General features: G+C 47.7%; 2 protein-coding genes across 2 annotated transcripts in view; one reads left to right on the top strand and one right to left on the bottom strand.

Annotated features, from left to right (window-relative positions):
• Positions 1-5,434: 5,434 nt before the first annotated feature.
• Positions 5,435-6,527, bottom strand: RPS19 (ribosomal protein S19). Its single transcript, XM_038130981.1, is given in 3 exon segments — positions 5,435-5,759; positions 5,761-5,837; positions 6,495-6,527. Coding segments are annotated over 3 exon segments (435 nt in total).
• Positions 6,528-13,514: 6,987 nt separating this feature from the next.
• Positions 13,515-18,941, top strand: part of MAP6 (microtubule associated protein 6) — a 42,239-nt gene continuing 36,812 nt past the window's right edge. Inside the window, exon 1 of the mRNA XM_038146744.1 lies at positions 13,515-14,325. Within this exon, the coding sequence (XP_038002672.1) occupies positions 13,607-14,325 (719 nt within the window). The 5' untranslated portion in view covers positions 13,515-13,606. The remainder of the gene's footprint in view (positions 14,326-18,941) is intronic.

Here is an 18,941-nt window from a genome sequence, read left to right as displayed (position 1 = left end):
GCCAGTCATCTTGCTCTTCATGCCATCACAAAATGCAGGAGAAACTATCAAAAATGTCCCTGGATGGTCTCCAATAGCTTAAGGTTGACCAAAAGGTGCCCTGGCTTCATGTGAGGATGCCAGGAGAAGAAGGTTTATCAGGCACCTTATAAATCAGCTTCCAAAACATCCTGGTTATCATTGCACCAGTGGTGCTTGACAAGGAACCACTGCTTGGGGCTCTACCCAAAGTCAGTGGTGATTTTGGGGGTTGCAAAATACTGGTCTTGCTCTGGTTTGTACCACACCATGGTTTCTTTAGCATAATCATACACTCACAGACTGGTTTGGGTTGACAGAGACCTTAAAGATCCATCCCCTGCCACAGGCAAGGACACCTTCCACTACACTAGGTTGCTCCAAGCCATGTCCAATACATCCAGCGATGGATTAGTCACAGCTTCTGTTGGGAATCTGTGCCAGTGCCTCACCACCCTCAGAGGGAGGAATTTCTTCCTATCTTTTTGGTAGGATTGTGCCCCAGACTGATGCACTCTGATGCTGTATGACACCTGTGTCCTTGGCCACCCCATGTCCTGCAATGCGGCATCACACTTGGCCACACCCTTTTCTCAGAGGAGGCTGGAGAAGGATTTCCTCCTTCCTGCCATGGTGGCTGGCATTTAAAACCAGATTTTAAAAAATTATTTTATTCTCATCCTCTCTCAGAGATGTTTGCAGCCAGCACATCAATTCCGCTAATTAGAGCTAATGGATTTTACTTGATGATGCTTTTCCATAGTCGATTCCTGAACAGGAATTGTATTCGGTTGCAAATGCAAGATGTGGCTGGGGGTGTGTATTCTATTGCCATCTGTTAGACCGGGGGCAGTTCTTCTGTTAACTGGGCCACCTCTTAAAACTAGGTGGGGCAGTGTTCTTTATTTCTTCCACAACCAGTCCTCCTTCTGGGAGATATCTTCTGGTAATGGGCCATTGAGTGTCACTGCATGACTGATAAAAATTACTGCATCCCATTGTGAGATGCTCTGCCCAGGGGGAGGAGCCAAGCATTCCTAACTGGATATTATTAGAGACTTGGAACACCACAGGCAGCCTTTTCCCGCTGCATTTCCAGAGAAGCAGCTGTCTTTTCTGCTGGATTCCCAGAGGAAGACCAGGCCCATCTACACCACCACTGGACCTTCAGAGGAAAATTACACCCTTCTACAGCATCACTGCTCCAACAGAACCACATCTGCCACTCCAGGAGGACTGCAGCCACCATTTCAACTGGACTGCTGCCAACACCCTGACCAACAGGGTGTCAGGTTGTATTCTGACTCTATCAGTGTTGTTTTGTATTACTGTTGTTTATTTTTTTTTCCTAATAAAGAACTGTTTTTCCTGCTGCCATATCTTTGCCTGAGAGCCCCTTAACTTCAAAATTATAATAATTCAGAGGGAGGGGTTTACATTTTCCATTTCAAGAGAGGCTCCTGCCTTCCTTAGCAGACACCTGTCTTTTCAAACCTAGACAAGAATGAGCAGCCATGCTTCAAGATATAGATATAGATACATAGATATATAACCATATAGTTCTCTGAGATGTTAGGTAATTTCTTTTAGTTCTGCAGCTTCTAACACAGGTTATGTCTGCATGGTATCTGCAGAGCAGCAAAGTCTCCTGATTCTGCAAAACCTCACAAGGCAGTTTGTCCATGGTTTTGTTATAAATAAAGATGATTAACGCATGACTGAGTGTTTCCATGGGGCATGAGCCCAGGCTGGCCGCACATGAGGGACTCTCAAAAAGAGGCTCAAAAGCCCTTCGTGCACATGCCAATCCCCAGGCACCAAGTAGGTGCAAGATGCTGTACAAATACCTGTGTGATGGCACTGCTGAATGCAGATTTAGGACATGGATTAGCTCCAGAGTGGGAGCTGTTGCAATGGATTTGTACAGGTTTGCACCCTCCAGAACACACTAATATCTCAGAGTCACAGAAACACAGAATGGTCTGAGCTGAAAGTAACATCAAAGATCATGTTACTCCACTCCCCTGCGATGGGAGGGGACCCCTTCCAGCAGACCAGGTTGCTCCAAGCCTCATCCAACCTGGCCTTGAATACTTCTAGGCATGGGGCAGTAACAGCTTCTCTGGAAAACCTGTGCCAGGGCCTCACCACCCTGACAGCCAAGAATTTCTCCCTGATACCCCTTCTAACCCTGCCCTCTGGCAGTGGGAAGCCATTCCCCTTTGTCCTGTCCCTCCAGGCCCTTGCTCAAGTCCCTCTCCCACTCTTGGAGCCTCTTCAGGGACCGGCAGGGCCTCTAAGGTCTCCTCAGAGTCTTAATGGTCCCCCTGTTATTCAGGAGGAGGTAGTCAGAGCACTGCTGAACCACTTGGATGTTCATAAATCTATGGAACCAGATGGGATCCATCCCAGGGTGATGAGGGAGCTGGCAGATGAGCTTGCAAACCATCACCACTCTACAACATTTATCAACAGTCCTGGCTCACTTGTGAGGTTTCCAGATGACTGAAAGCTGGCCAATATGATGCCTATTCGTAAAAAATGTGGGAAGGAGGATCCTAGTAATTCTAGGCCAGTTAGCCTGACCTCAGTGCCTGGTAAGGTTATGGAACAGTTTGTACTGAGTGTCATCACGCAGCACATACAGGACGGCCCAGGTATCAGACCCAGCCAGCATGGGTTTAGGACTGTGTTTGACCAATCTGGTCTCTTCTTGTGACCCACCTGGTGGATGCAGGAAAGGCTAAAGGCTATGGGTGTTGTCTATTTGGACTTCAGCAAGGCCTTTGACACTGTCTCCCACAGCACACTCCTGGAAAAGCTGGCAGCCCATGGCTTGGACAGGAGCACTCTGTGCTGGGTTAGGAACTGGCTGGATGGCCAGGCCCAGAGAGTGGTGGTGAGTGGTGCTGCATCCATCTGGGGGCCAGTCACCAGTGGTGTCCCTCAGGGGTCTGTGCAGGCCTGTTCTGTTCAATATCTTTATTGATGTCATGGATGAGGGTGTTGAGCCTTTCATTAGTAAATTCGCAGATGACATTAAGCTGGGAGCATGTGCTGATCTGCTGGAAGGTAGGAGGGCTCTGCAAAGAGACCTGGATCGGTTGGATGGATGGGCAGAGTCCAATAAGGTGAAGTTTATTAAGTCCAAGTGCCGAGTCCTGCATTTTGACCACAATAACCACTTGCAATGTGACAGGCTGGGGACAGTGTGGCTAGACAGTGCCCAGGTGGAAAAGGACCTGGGGTTACTGGTTGACAGCTGACTGAACATGAGCCAGCAATGTGCCCTGGTGGCCAAGAAGGCCAATGGCATCCTGGCCTGTGTCAGGAACAGTGTGGCCAGCAGGAGCAGGGAGGTCACTCTTCCCCTGTACTCAGCACTGGTGAGGCCACACCTTGAGTGCTGTGTCCAGTTCTGGGCCCCTCAGTTTGGGAAGGACGTTGAGACGCTTGAGTGCATCCAGAGGAGGCAACAAGGCTGGTGAGGGGCTTGGGACACAAGCCCTGTGAGGAACGACTAAGGGAGCTGGGGTTGTTTAGCCTGGAGAAAAGGAGACTCAGAGGTGACCTTAGCACTCTCTACAACTTCCTGAAGGGAGGTTGTAGCCAGGTGGGGGATTGGTCTCTCTCTCCAGGCAACAACTGACAGAACTAGAGGACACAGTCCTAAGCTGTGCCAATGGAGATACAGGTTGGATATTAGGAACAAGTTTTTTACAGAAAGAGTGATAAAGTACTGGAATGGTCTGCCCAGGGAGGTGGTGGAGTCACCATCCCTGTGACTATGTCACGGTCACCATAGGGTGGTGGAGTCACCATCCCTATGTGTTTAAAAAAAGACTGAATGTGGCACTCAGTGCCATGGTTTAGTTGAGGTGTTAGGGCATGGGTTGGACTTGATAATCTTGAAGGTCTCTTCCAGCCTCATGATTCTGTGATTCTCTGGTCCAGTCGGAACACCCCCAGCTCTCTCAGCCTGTCTCCAGAACAGACGGGCTTCAGCCCTGTGATCATTTTAGTGACCTCCTCTGGACTCATTCCAATAGGTCCACATCCTTCTTCCCACAAAACTTCCCTGTTACATTAAGAACAACTCATTTCACTAACTGCTCTCAGTGCAACAAGTCCTGAAACAGCAACACAGATGCACTTCTGTATGGTGAACACCCCAGTCATTTAAAAATGAGGCAAATTCTTGTGAAGCATATGAAGGACCATTATCAGTTTTAATTTCTTGAGGGACACCTAATGAGGAAAATGCTTGTGAAAAATGCTGACCAACATGCCTAGCTGTTTCTGCTGTATGTACAGAAACAAAAACTGCATTTGAAAATGTGTCAATAGAGACATGGATATCTTTAAGCTTCCCAAAAGAAGGGTACTTTATGACATCTGTTTGCCATTTCTGCAAACTTTCCAACCCTCTAGGGTTGGGGACTCCTGTAGGAGGGATAGGTTGGACAAGCTGGCCGTCAGTGCAAGCTCTTACTATGGCTTGTGCTTGCTCTAGGGAAATGTGAAAATCTCATCTGAATGCCTGTGCGTTTTGGTGAAAAAAGGCATGACTCAGTTTAGCTCGTTCAACAATGTTAGGCAAGGTAGCTGCAGGATGCATCAAAGTGGAATCTTCAATATCTCCTGCAGTTCCCTCATCACGCTGCTGATGCCAGTGCATTCCCTTCTGCCATAAATCCTGGGAGACCAGAGTGAGCTCTAATGTGAGCAACAAAATAAGGATTAGTTCTGTGTAACAAAATTTGATAAAGACAGGTGAGCCAAAGACACAACTTGTCGTTGCTAACATCTTTTAAAACAGACCCTTCAATTCTCTTAACAATGTTAGCAACATATGCTGAATCAGTGACTAGGTTAAAAGGTTTTAAAAAGAGCTGAAATGCTCTTACAACTGCTGCCAATTCAACAATCTGAGAAGAACCTTCGACTTTTTGAACATCTTGATCCCAGGATTTAGTATTTTTATTTTGCCATGTAACTACTGAATTGTCTGTTTGTCCCAACCCATCAGTGAAAAGAGTAGCTGCATCTAAAGGTTCTTCACTGATAAGGGGTTTCTTTTTGTAGCATAATTTAGCTTTGATCAATTTGTGTGCTGGATAATGAATGGAGCACGCACCTCGAAAATCTAACAAGGCATACAGCAAATCTTCTGATTTTTGCATTGCCCAATCAAAATAGGATTTAATCATAGGTAAATAGATGATTGCAAATTTGTGACCTGCTATAGAAAGAAGCCTTGCCCTGCCTTTGATTATAATTTGGGAAATCATGTCTAAGGATGTGAAGATTGTCTTTAGTGACTTGTAAGCAAGAAAAACACATTCACTTAACAACAAAGGATCATTTTGAGAGAAGTCCCACTGAAAAATTAGGCCATACAGTTGCAGCATTTCTCCTAAAACTGCAAGGAAAAAAGGTTTATTTGGAACATAGCAATGTGTTTGTCTCTTTTGCAGAGCATCGGTAATTTTCTGTAAAGCCTTGCTAGCTTCAAGAGTAGATCTGGAGGATGATTTTTTGGCTCCCTGTGGTTCTTGGTGGTGGTGGCAACTTGCTTGGCGATGAGATGCAGATCCCGCTGCCCCTGCGGAGTCAACTTCTGGCCCTCGTCCTGGTCCTTCTCGACTGCCTTGGGCTCCTCGATCGCCTGCAGCACCTGGCGGGTCACGGTGCCCGAGCCGCGGCTGAAGTGGCTGGGCCGGACCCCGCGGTGCTGCCTTGGCCATGGAGCCCACGCCGGCCCCGCCGCACAGGTACACGTGCCGGGCTGTGGAGGCTGCCCTTGTGTAAAACCTGTTCTTTAATTTCGTGAGGCGGGGATGGGATCCCCCGCTCTGAGACTGCCGGGCTGCTGGAAATCTGATCCCTGCGGGGATTCTTCCGAACCAGGAAGCAACGCCGGGGAATTACCAGGGCTGGACATTTCTTTTTGGGTTGGAAGCTATCCTCTAAGGCACGGGGAAGTCCCTGGGGTCATTTTGAAACAAATCTGTTTGTTTTGCGGGGTTTATGAGTCTTGGATTTAAAGGACCAACTTCATCTTCTGAGGTAGAACAGTTTTCCGGTTGGTTTACCTCTGCTGCTGCAGCCGCGGTTGCTGTTTCCTTCTCTCCCTTCCCCCGTCCCCGCGGCAGCAGCGGCTGGGAGAGGCGGCGCGGCTGGAAACGGCGGGGAGGGTTCGGGTGGAATGGGAGGGGGAAAAGTATGCAGCGGCGGGGATTTCGCCGCAAAGATTTCTACAAGCGTGAGGCAAGCGAGGACTAAATCTGCTGCTGCTTTGTCGCGGCGAGAAATAGCATTGCATAATTTGACCAAATCTCAGTGCACGCTAGAAGATTTTTAAGTTCTTTTTTTTTGGTAATTTACTTGGACTGGATTTAATCAAAGATTTTAAATGCTGATACACATCTCTCTGAGTGACAGACCTATTCTGCCCCATTATTCCCGGTGCTCACCTGCTGTCCAGCTCTGCAGCAGGTGCTGCACATTGAGGCTCCGATCCAAGTACTGTCCAGCAGCAACTCCTGTCCGGGCCCCGGTCACCTTCCTTCCAGGTGCCTAATCCTTGTGGCCGCTTCTTTCTGAGCTCACCGGGAGGTCTCTTACTGCCAATAAGTCCGAATTTGCCAACTAAAACGTGGGCGCCATTAGTAAGAGCCTGAATTAAGATGCAGGACTCCAGGTGGCTCTTCAAAATGCAGTTTATTACATCCAAGATGTTACAGCAGTCCAGGGTGGTGGGTGACAGAGCTTGTGCCTACAGCTGTCAGCTCCAGCTGCAGACAAGCCTGAAAACCCTTTAGTTTTGGTTACAATGCATTATATACTTTTCTTTGCTGAGCATCTTAACACAGAAGAGCCAGTCTATACCTTTACTTTTACCTATAGCCTATCATAACTACTATAATTACCATATTCATGTTACTGTTCTCCAGTCACTAAAAGTTACTATGTTACAGTTTAAGCTAGAAGTTATTTTTCAATTTTATTGCAGTGTAAAATTCTGAGACCTTTTTTCTACTTGCAACACCGGCAGTCTTGTTTATCTGTGCTATCTTTCTGCTTGGTAAAAACATCTTTTTGTTTGAGGTGGGTTTATCCTTTGCTCTAAGTCATAAAAACCCTTTCTAACATACCTTTTGTCTTGTTAGTTATCCAGTAAGACTGGCTCAGCAATTCTTTCCTTCTATATCAAAACTTGCTTTCATTTCTATTCCTTCTTCAGATTCTACATTCAAAAATCTTTCTGCCAAGCATACACATCTATGAGACTTTCTTGTCAAACCTACATCCTTCACAACATACTTTGAAAGGTTTTCTGCAAGAAAGTCCACAAACATGTGCAGAGCCTCTGTGGGCAGCAGTTCTCAGAGCAAGACTGGGTTCACACTATCAAAAATCACTATAGCAGCTTTAAAATAAATGAAATTATTGAGACTATTTAAAAATAAACACTGTCTTGAACTTCCCCAGTCAAAAAGTTTGATTCCATTGCAATACTTTGATTGCACATCTTCCTTGCAGACCCTGGGTCACCATGATAAGGTCATTCTTTTCCTAATTTTCCTTGTTCCTGTTTCCATATATATATTAATTTTTTTGTATTACCATAGTCCATTCAATGTGTGAGAAACGATTGCTCACTTCTAAAAATTTCAAAGGTTTATTAAACCTTGACAAATTACAACAAACTACTGAATAAAGAAAAATTACAGCGAGCCAGGACTGCATGACCAACTGCCATGTGCTCCTCTACAAAATGGCTGATCCGCCTTTTATGCCCTGGGGGTTGTGTTAAGCAACCCTGCCCCACCCTAAAGTCTACCAGTTAACTTCTTCTTCGCTGTCCACTGGTCTTGCAACTTGATTGGAGGTCAGGTGTTGTCATGCCATGCCCCCCTAGCAACAAGCCTTCCCCATTCCCAACTGCCCCATGCAAGGGGCTGGGTACATGCCTTCCCTCCACATGTCTTGGACAACCCAGGCTGTCTGGTGGCAACAATACCAGGGGGGAAGGGGACTATGGGGAGGACAGAGGACATCTGAACAACAAACCACAATAACATAACTATACATCAGTAAAGTTTCTCTTAACATACACACAATATTAATTGCATAATTGTGAGAGCCAATCATCCCATTACTCATCTGTAACAAATGCGAAAGCTGTTTGCCATTAACCTGTAGCGTGCATGGAAACACAGAGCTGGGGTCTGACAACAGCAGTTTTCATGATCATTCTGTCATTGGAGCCTCTGCAGCCCCCCAGCAGCTGCTTGAAAACTACCAAGGAGTGCTGGCTGAGAGTAGCTAAACATGATCCTGGGTGTGTCCAGATGGGCAAGAGGACAAGGGCACTTCACCTGAGTCAGCAATGGTGTCCAAAAGTACCAGGGCAGTGACTATCCCACTGTGCTGAGCCCTGCTGAGGCACATCCAGTCCTGGGGCAGTTACTCTTACTTACAGAGCCCCTTACTTACTTACAGAGCCCCTTACTCTGACAAGGACATTGAGGAGTTGGACCATGTAGAGAAGGGAATGGAGCTGGGGAAGGGTCTGGAACATGAGGGGTGGCTAAGGGATATGGGGGGTTCAACCTAGAGAAAAAAAGGCTCCTTTTTGCCTTTCAGCCTGAAGAAAAAGGGGAACCTTCTCACTGTCTTCAACTCCTGGGGCATGACTTCCCCCCTACCACAGTAGAGCTTATCTGCTCTATCCATCAGATGGTGTGATAGCTACAGACATTCTCCCCCGCCCCGTCCTTCCCCTGCATGAATTGATGAGCTAACTCAGGGGCCAGCTTGCCTAGCTAGTAAGTTATTTCTCTCTGTCGGGTTGAATTCCCAATAAACAACTGGCCTCGAGAGCAAGATGTGGGGAGATAAGCTGGAATTCCTGACTGAGAAAGACACTTCACTTTGCAAACTATAAAAGCTACACAAACTTTCACAGAGGCAGAAGCGTCCTACACACACCTTGGAAATGTGTAGGACTTCTCCCCAGAGTTTAGATGCAAATTCTGTGGATACTTTCCCAAAAACTGCGTGAAAGAATTCTATGTGTACTCCCTCATCAATTTGGTGGTAAATGACATTGAATCCTAATCTATACTATTTCTTAGCTAGCTGTAATATAGGTACCTTTTTATTGTGCACTGTATTTTATCTACTAGGAGTTGTTTTTGTTTTTCCAGTGTCGTAAGTAGTCTGTTCAAAGTCTTATGTCTGTTAATTTTGTGTCTCTTCAATAAATAATTCATTTTGTAATAGACATAATCAGCCATTATTAAGGACTTGCAAACAAGAGCAATCTGGGTGCAGGCCACCCCAAACAAAGCAGTGCCAGAAATCTGAGTCAAAGGCAGGATTTACTTAAGCTCATCTCCATTCATAGTAACTCCTTGGAGGGAGGTGGAGCCAGGTGGAGGTTGGGCTCTGCTCCCAGGTAAGGAGCAACAGGACAAGAGGGAATGGTCTCAAGTTGCACAAGGAGAGGTTTAGATATTCTTAATGGACAGGATTGTCAAGCCGTGGCAAAGACTGCACAAGGCAGTGGTGAAGTCCCTATCTCTGGAGGGATTTAAAAGCCATGTAGACGTGGCATTTGGGACATGTTACATGTTATAGATACATATTATAATGTTGGCTTTTCACAAATATTAAAATGGATTTTATAAGTGTTCTGTTGAAGTACCTTTGTCATAAAGATACAGTTTTTATTTCTGTTGTTAATTAAGCTTAGATATAGTAGTGAAATAGCTATGCTTGTGTTAAAATGCCTGACTGGATGGGATAACATCCAGTGAACATAGGATGAGGACACCAGCTACAGATATGTCAACTCTTAGCACTCACCATCTGAAGACAGTGCGGACCAAGGCCCAAAACTGGAGAGGATGATAAAAATGGACCAAAAACACAACCAAGGAATATGCATGCTCTAAAAAGGTGGACCCAAGGAGGTGCCATATAAAAATATGTAAAAATATATAAAAATAGTTTGGGAAAAAGTTTGTTATGCATAAGGATCTATGAATATGCAACAGGCTGATGTAAGGGAAAAGGTATTTAAGGGGTATCTCCAAAGATAACAGTGTGGTTTTGGTTGAGTGTCAAGATGTACCCAGCCATAATAACCTACGGTCCTTGTCTCCTGTTGTCCTTTATTAAACTTTAAAAATTTTCTCAGGAGAGTGAACGTGTTTTTCACAGACATGTTTAGTGATGGCCTTGGCAGTGCTGATGGAATGGTTTGACTCAGTGATCTTAGAGGACTTTTCCAACCTTAATGATGCTGTGATTCTGTTCCAAAGCTCAGCCTAGGCAGAGATGAGCACATCTATCCTGGATGTACAGGATTACACCGCACACTTACAAAGGTGATACACAGTGCATTGATGCCCCAGAGCACAATGGCTTGGGTCCCAACTTGGGAAATACTGAGGAGCTTCCTAAACCTTTAGTTGCAGTCCTCACTTTTAATTGCACTGGCTGTAATAGCAGGAGTGATATAGTTCTGGAAGACAAAGTAATGTCTGTGTAAGGACACCTCCAGTTGATATTTATTTATTCTCTTCCCAAAGGCGGCTCTTTGAGCCATCCATCCCCAGCACTGAGTGCTCCAATACCATCCATAAAATGAGTTTCCACAATTTGCCTACAGGTAAGAATGAAATTAAGCCATTTCAGGCAAAGACAAGTGAAGAAAAAAACCAAACCCAAGCCCAAAATCAAGGCCTAAGAATCAATAAGGGAATACAAAGCATTATAGTAGAGAAACAATCCCCACAGGGATAATCCTGCTTTTCACTGCACTCCCAGCAGCTGCAGTCACTGATGAGTGGGAATTGATTTTTCTCTTTGTAATTCAGCATTTGGGTGTGTGGATTTCACTGGTTTTATTTGAGTTCTGCTCCCAGTGGAAATGCTGGCAGTGCCGCAAGGCTGACAAAGGGTGGAGGGCTTCAAGTGTGGATGTGATTTGGGTGCAAATGGACTTCATTGGCACCAGGGAATAAAGACAAAGATGCAGAGAAGAATGGAGGGGTTGAGGGCATGATGGAGGAACACTGGGAGAATGGGATGGAGGGATGAAGGGATGGAGATAGAGAGGAATGGAGGGATGAATGGAAAGACAGAGGTATGGAGTAATAGAATGATGGAGGAATGAAGTGATGGAGAAACAGAGGGAGGAATGGAGTGAGGGAGGGGTGGAGGGACTGATGGCAGGATGGAGAAACAGAGGAATGGCAGAAGGGTTGGGGGGCTGGCATGATGGATGGGGTGAAGGTGGAGGCAAAGCTAGAAAGGAGGGTGGGATTTGGGGCTGTGAATCCACGCTGGGAATCAGATTTCAGAAGAAGCTGTCAGCAGTAGATGGCTGGGGGGTGTTTTGGTTTGGGTTTGCAACTGCAAAAGAGGCAAAAGGAAATAATAAAATATGTGTGGGTGTGGGTGTGGGTGTGTGTCTGCACATACATGTGCACACAGATGGGCAGCTCCCATATGTGTACACATGTGAGCAAGTATCTGCATGAGTGCATGCACATGAGAGCACACACATGTTGTGTCTATATCTGTCTGCTCATGGGTGCATCTGTTCACGTGTTCACATGTTCACATGCATGTGTACAGCATGGGCACATTTGTGAGACTGGACATGTGTGTGTGTCTGTGTGTATGTGCACATGTGCATACGTGCGCATGCATGTGCACATAGGAATGTGCTTGTGCATACAAATGTGCATATGCAGCATGTGCACATGTGAGTGGACAGATGTCTAGCTCTGTGTGTGTTCATATGTGTGTGCATGTTCATATTTATGTGTGTGTGCATGTATGTGCTTGCACATGTGAATGCAGGTGTGCATACCATTGTGCATGTATGAGCACGGGGGTGCATTTTCAGTTGTTCATGTGCATGTTTGTGCACATGTGAACAGGGGTGAGTGTAGGGAAGGGAAATATAGGTTGGATATTAGGTAAAAGGTTTTCAGGGAAAGAGTGATAAAGTTCTGGAATGGCCGCCTGGGGATGTGGTAGGGTCACCATCCCTGGATATGTTTAAAAAAAGATTGGATATGGCACTCAATACCATGGTTTAGTTAAGGTGTTAGGGCATGGGTTGGACTTGATGATCCTGAAGGTCTCTTCCAACCTAGTAATTCTGTGAATTCGGTGAATTCTGTGCATGTGTACAGGTTTCAGTGTACGTGCATGTGTTTGGATGTGCTTGCATGTGTGTACAGTCATGTGTGTGTACACATGTGTGCACATCTGTGTGTACAAATGTCAGTGTGTACTGCTTATACACTTACATGAGAACCTGCATGTGTGAATGTGATTTGTGTGGTTTTGGATGTCCATGTGACTGTGTGCAAATGTGTTTGTATGTGAGTTGACATGTGTGTGCATATGCATGTATGCCTGTGCAGGTGTGTGCACACAAGAGTGTCTTGCATGTGTGTTTGTATTCCTGTGCATGAGTGTGTGCAGGTGTGAGTGACCATGCATGCATGTGCATGAACACATGGGCGCCTTGCACATAGGTGTGCAGATATGTGACCAAGCATTCGTGTGTCTGCACACATGCATGGGCATTTCTTGCATATTTGTGCTCTGGTGTGTGTCCTTGCAGTTACATGCACAATACATGGGCATGTCTCCACATGTGTGTGCAGCCGTGTGTGACTGGGCAGATGTGTGCACACACATGCATCTCTTATGTATGTGTGCAGGTGTGTGTGACCACATGTGCATGTGCTTGCACACATGGGTGCCTTGCACATTGGTGTGGAGGTGTGTGATCAGTCGTTCAGGTGTGTCCACACGTGTGTATGTGACTTGTCCATATGTGTACAGGTGTGTGATGATGCAGGTGTGCACACACAGAGGAGTGTTTGTTGGGTTTGCCTGTTTGGCGTGTGTGTGCAGGTGTGTGATTGTGCAGGTGTATCTGTCCAGGTGTGTATGAAGTATGCAGGTCTGTGCACACATGGGCCACATAGGTGTGTCTCCTCATGTGTGTGCAGGTGTGCAGCTGTGGAGGTCTGTGGAAGTGCAGCTGTGTGCACACACACACGGGCTTTTTAAAATGTGTATGTGCAGGTTTCTGTGACCCTGCATGCAAGCAAGTGTGCACGAGTGCCTTGTACATGTGTGTGCAGGCCTGTGACCAAGCATGTGTGTGCACACATGTATGGGTGTGTTTCACATGTGTTTGCAGGTGTGTGTGGCTGTGCATGTCTATGCACACACATAGCCAAGTCTCACACGTGTGTGAGCTGTGTGGCTGTGCAAGCGTGTAGCCGTGCAAGTATGGGCACGCACACAGCCGTTCTCACATGTGTGTGAGCTGTGCGGCTGTGCAGCTGTGGGCACACCCGCAGCCACGTATCACACCGCGTGCAGGTGCGTGGATGTGCGGGTGTGTCGCGCGTGTGCGAGCCTCGCCCGTGTGCGTGCAAGCCCCGCCCGCTCTCCCCGCCCCCGGTGCGGGGCGGAGCGCGGAGCTCGGGGCGGAGAGCGGTGCGGGGCTCGGAGCGGTCGCTCCCGGCGCGGGGCCGCCATGGCGTGGCCCTGCATCACCCGTGCCTGCTGCATCGCCCGTTTCTGGAACCAGCTGGACAAGGCGGACATCGCCGTCCCGCTCGTTTTCACCAAATACTCGGAGGCCACCGAGCATCCCGCCGCGCCCCCGCCGCGCCCCGCGGCGCCCATCGAGACCCAGCCGGGCGGCGAGGCGGCTGCGGGGGCCGGAGGAGGTGAGCCGGCTCCCGGTCCCGCCCGGCCCGGCCCGGCCCCGCACGCCTCTCCCCCGGCCGACTCGGTCATGCGGCACGACTACAAGCCTTGGAAGGTGCAGCGGCCGGAGCCGAGCTGCAAGCCCAAGAGCGAGTACCAGCCCTCGGACACTCCCTTTGAGAAGGAGACGCAGTACCAGAAGGATTTCCGTGCCTGGCCTATCCCCAAGCGGGGCGACCATCCCTGGATCCCCAAACCGGGACCTTCCCCCGTCCTGGCCCTGGACCGCGCTCCCCCGGAGAAACCGGCTCAGGAGAAGCGGCGGAAGGTGCACCTCGCTCCCGAGAAGAAGGAGGAACGCCCCGAGGTGGAGGATGAGCATCTCAAAACAGTGCGGCCCGGGGATGGGAGAGAGAAGGGTCGGAAGAAGGCGGAGGAGGCGGGCGGGCAGCCGGTGGAGCCGAGCAGAGGCCGGGCGGCTGCCGATGCTGTCAACAGGCAGATCAAAGAGGAGGTGGCGGCGGGGGTCAGCTCGTCGTACAGGTGAGAAGGCATATCCTCGCCCCCCCCCCCCCCCCCAATCCATCTAGATCCCCAACCTGCCGGCTCCTCGTCAGCTCTTATCCAGTCCCCCTGTGTGCTTCCCTGGAGGAGCATCCCACCCTGCTGTGAGGCTGTGAAACATTCCGGGGGGGGAGCTTGCCGATTTCCTGCCCGGGGGGTGTCCTTAAATTCCCCATCTCTCTGGGAATCGATGATGGGGCAGTAGGTATTGTGCAGGTAGTGAATACATGGACACTTTTTGTTGGTGGTTTGTTGGGTTTGGCAGCAGGTTTGAGTGTCTTTGTGTTCCCTCCCTCCAGTCCATTCCAAAATTAAAAGACGCCCACCACCTTGGATTTCCGTAGGGGTAATGTTTGGGGTCACCTCCATGGAATGTGCAAGTCACCTCTGGCCCTTTCCAAGCACATCCTTTCCAAGCACATCCTTTCCGGGCTGTCAGGCTGCAGCCGACCCAAAGGACCGGCAACCTGACCATATCATCAGGGGCCCATGCACGGATGGGGTGCCCCACACGCAGGAGCGCCCTGGGAAGCATCTCGGGCTGGCCCACGCTCAAGACAAAGCATCCCGGGGATGCGCCAGGATGAGGGACATCCATCCTAGGCCGCTTGGGTGGGGCAGCCTTCAGATGCTGCCATGTTTTAATGCAGCGTAGCAGGGAATGACACATCCTTCTGTCCCCCCCACCACCTCCCCAGCCTACTAGAAATTGATGCCCTTATTTCACTTCAGCAGTAGACCTTGTTTGGGATTCGGAGTGTGAAACTCCTTGCAGTGAGCTGCTGTTGTTGTTTCTCTCCGGGTCAAGGCGTTCGATGTGTTGGGAATGCAAAAACAAGTGATGGGGTGGTTGCCCTGCATATACGTTTGCAAGGAGGGTTTGCTGCAGTTGTGTTTTCCAGCACTTTCTTTGGAAGAGCCCACCTCTGCCGAGACCAGGGTGGAAGTGGCATAGAGCAAAGCTGTGGTGACAAAAGGTGTGATTGCAGCCGTTTTGCTTTTCCCTATAGCTGTGTGAATGCTGAGGTGTTTATGCCTCTGAATGATTTATTTTTCTTCTTGGGGAGATTAGAGGTGACACCTGGCCATCAAACAGGTAATACATTCATGCAGATTTAAGGTGAAGCTGGGACTTGACTCCTCTGTCCCACTGAGCAAAGCTGACAGTCATCTGCTTTCGCCCCTCCCTAAATGGGAAACAGTTCAAGCAGTGAGATCTTGATTTTTGCTGTCGTTTGGCATCAGTTCTTCACTGTCACTGGGTAATGCTGGAGGCTCAGGTGCGTCCAGGTGTGATAGTGGTGCTTGGCTGAGACACAAGAAAGTGGCCAGGGATTTTTGGGGGCTCTGTTTTGCAGGGTTGGAGAGTTTTGGGAAAGGAGTCTCTGGGAGTGACACAGCCCTTAAATCTGCTGTGAATTGAGACTCAGCTTTTTGTCTGCTCACCTTGTAAGGTCGGGGCTCGTGCTGGAGATAGCAGGGCTAAAGCAGAAAGCTCTCCTGGAACTGGACAGCTGATTTGTTGCTTCTCTTCCACTGCTACAAAGGATAATTTGACTTATTTGCATATTTAAATGCAGATTGCTCACCTTCCTATCCCTCCAGTCTGCTCCAGCAAATTCCTAAGGCACTGGGCTAGGATTCCTCCCCAAGGAAAGGGGTTAGATCAGCAGGGATGTTAAAACTAAGAAGATCTAGAAGGATTCAGCTTTCTTTGTGTTGCTTGTTGGCTTTCACAATACTTTTAGTCTCTTTCCACTTGGGAAAGTGTTCTCCCACTTCCATATTTTTCTTCCTTGCTGCATATTGCACAAGTGTTTGCTTTGACGCGCAGCCATAGAACATAAGTGCCTCTTCATTAATGCATAAGTGATATTTTGGCTAACTGTTCTCATTTTCTGTTCAAATTAGGCATCTTCTAAGTGTTGTTTATTGTTTGGGTTCTTATAAAAAACCAAATTCTCCAAATCCTAATTACTACCAAGAACCTGGCTGCTGACACGCTGGGTGGATATTGTATATCTCCAAGGATGGAGACTCACAGCCTATTGGGGCAGCTTTATGGGCCACCTAGCAGCCACAAATCGCCTCCTAATGACCTCTTGCTAGAGAGGAGCAAGGATGGCTCACATGGGACTTTTCTTCCTTGTGCATGGATGAATTCTCCCCATCAGCAGAGAGTGGGGGTGAGATTTCCTTACAGTCCTCTGTCACTGCTGCAACTCAGTGTTTTCAAGGCTGGGAAACAATTCCTTGGTGAAAGCAAAGAGCAGAGCAGCAGTAGTTTTTAAGCTCGCTCTTTCCCACTGGGCTTTATTTCCATATGAGGAATACCTGAGAGCATTGGATAGTCAGCGACTAGCCCAAGGTCATGGGGGAAGTCCATGCTAAAGGGAAGAATTCTCTTTTTTAACCTCTTTGTACCTAGACAGATGACTATCACAGAGACCATGTGCCTGTGACCTCCTCCCAGGTCCACACAGAGGTACAGAGCAGAGGTGGTGCCTGGTGGTGATGTCCATGGAAGATGGAGGTTCCTCCGAGCCAGAGGGATGAGAGATTTGTTTATTATTAGCATTTGAGCCAGAAGCCTTCAGTGAGGCCAGAGTGGCAGGACTGTGGATGTCTGCCAGAGACTGCCTGTGCCCAGGGATCCTACAGAATAAATAGTATTTATTTATTGTATATATTTATATTATTCATAGTATTTACATTATTTATATTTTTGTATTTATATATTCATTAACTATAATTCATTAACTATTCAGTTATATATGGGATTTATTTATGTACTTATTCCCACTGCTCTCACTGGGTGTGCAATGGTCAAGCGAGGTTCCAGCACTGAGGGGATTCTTGCCTCAGTTTCCCTCCCCAGCACATGAGCTGCCCAAGTTTATAGGAAGCCAAGGCAGGTTACATCTCCTTCACTCCCCCCCACCCCTTCTCTTTGGTCCTGCTTCTCAGGGTGGCCTGTGGACCCTGAATTACCAAGGACCAGGAAATCCTTCCATCAGGTCAGTGACAAGCCCCATGGAAAGCCACTGGTGGTGGATGAAGCTGTTTCTTGTTCAATTCTGTGAGAGCTTGATCTGTATTAGATGAGGGGATTTTTCCTCCTGAACTTCTGGATGGGTTGGGCAGAGTATTTCTCCCTGGTGCACCAAAGGATGGAGTGGGCTGGACTTGACTCTGAGGGTTTGGGATCAGAGAGAACAGGCAACAAAATGTGCTCCCAGTGGCACTTGCTGGTGGATGTGAAACAATTAAAAGCACATTTGGCAAAAATAAAAGAAGGAATGAATGAATGTTTTCCATTTTTTATCTGGAATTTATGGGAAAATGACAGAATTAGGTGTTTCTTGGGTGTTTTTTCCCCTTCTTCTTTGTCTTGCACTCTGCTTCTTTTGTTACCTTTATTCCCTGAAGAAAAAAACTGAAAGGAACCATTTACCCCCTCTGTAAGGTATCAAAATGAGTAGTAAGAAAATTAATTTCCCCCTGAGAAGTAATATTGTGAAACCAGATTTAATTTTTTTTTACCAAACCAATTATTTTTCCCTCCCACCAACCTCCTTTCCTAGCAGAGGAAACAAGACAATAAAGGCTTCAATGGAAAATTTTGGACTGCCTCTAGTATTAATGAATTGCCTGTTGCTAATGCTCTGTCATTCATCTGAAACCCTGGAGGTACTAAAGATGTGGAGCAAATGAGAATTTGTAGTAGCTATAGAGATGAATGAGTCAGCACTGGAGACTTGCTGCCTGGTTTTCAGAGATACAGCAGAGATAATTTAGGGAGGGATGTCCACACAGGAAGGCTGGACCAAGATACAAAAGGGCAGGAAATTCATACTCCTCCTTGTTCTGAAGACAGGCTGGGAGAGCTGTTCAGACTGGACAAGAGAAGGTTCTGGGGAGACCTTAGAGCCCCTGCCAGCGCCTAAAGGGGCTCCGAGATCCAGAGAGGGACTTTGAGCAAGGGTCTGGAGGGGCAGAACATGGGGGAATGGCAACCCACTGTCAGAGGCCAGGGTTAGAAGGGATATCAGGGAGAAGTTCTTGGCTGTGAGGGTGCTGTGGCCCTGGCACAGGTTTTCCAGAGAAGCTGTGGTTGCCTCATCCTTGGAAGAGTCCAAGAACAGGTTGGACGAGGCTTGGAGCAACCTGGTCTGCTGGAAGGTGTCCCTGCCAGTGGCAGGGAAGTGGAACACGATAAGCTTTAAGGTCTCTTCCAACCCAAGCCATTCTGTGTTTCTGTGGTTTTATCTAAACTATTCTTGAAAATCTCCAATGGAGGACATCTATCTTGGTGAAAATGCTAATAACACTGCTAATGCTGTAAGATGGGAGATTCTCCATTGCCTTCTGAAATGTCTGATCAGATCCATAGCTATGTCTGTACTAGTAAATTAAAGAGTCCCCAGGACATGTTCCTGGTGTGGAAACATCATGTACACTCCAGTTCCTAGAACTGTCTCTAGCCCTCTTCTCACATTGAGTTTGGTAGTACACACTCCCAAGCCAAGACCTTTTTCTACAATCAGTTTGGATGCAACTATCTTGGTTTTAGAGGTTAAAGAGGTTAAATAGCA

The sequence above is a fragment of the Motacilla alba genome, chromosome 1 (assembly GCF_015832195.1).
Source record: "Motacilla alba alba isolate MOTALB_02 chromosome 1, Motacilla_alba_V1.0_pri, whole genome shotgun sequence".
Taxonomy (NCBI): domain Eukaryota; kingdom Metazoa; phylum Chordata; class Aves; order Passeriformes; family Motacillidae; genus Motacilla; species Motacilla alba.
Note: the sequence above shows the minus strand (reverse complement) of the source record. Positions and strands in the feature narration are given on the sequence as shown.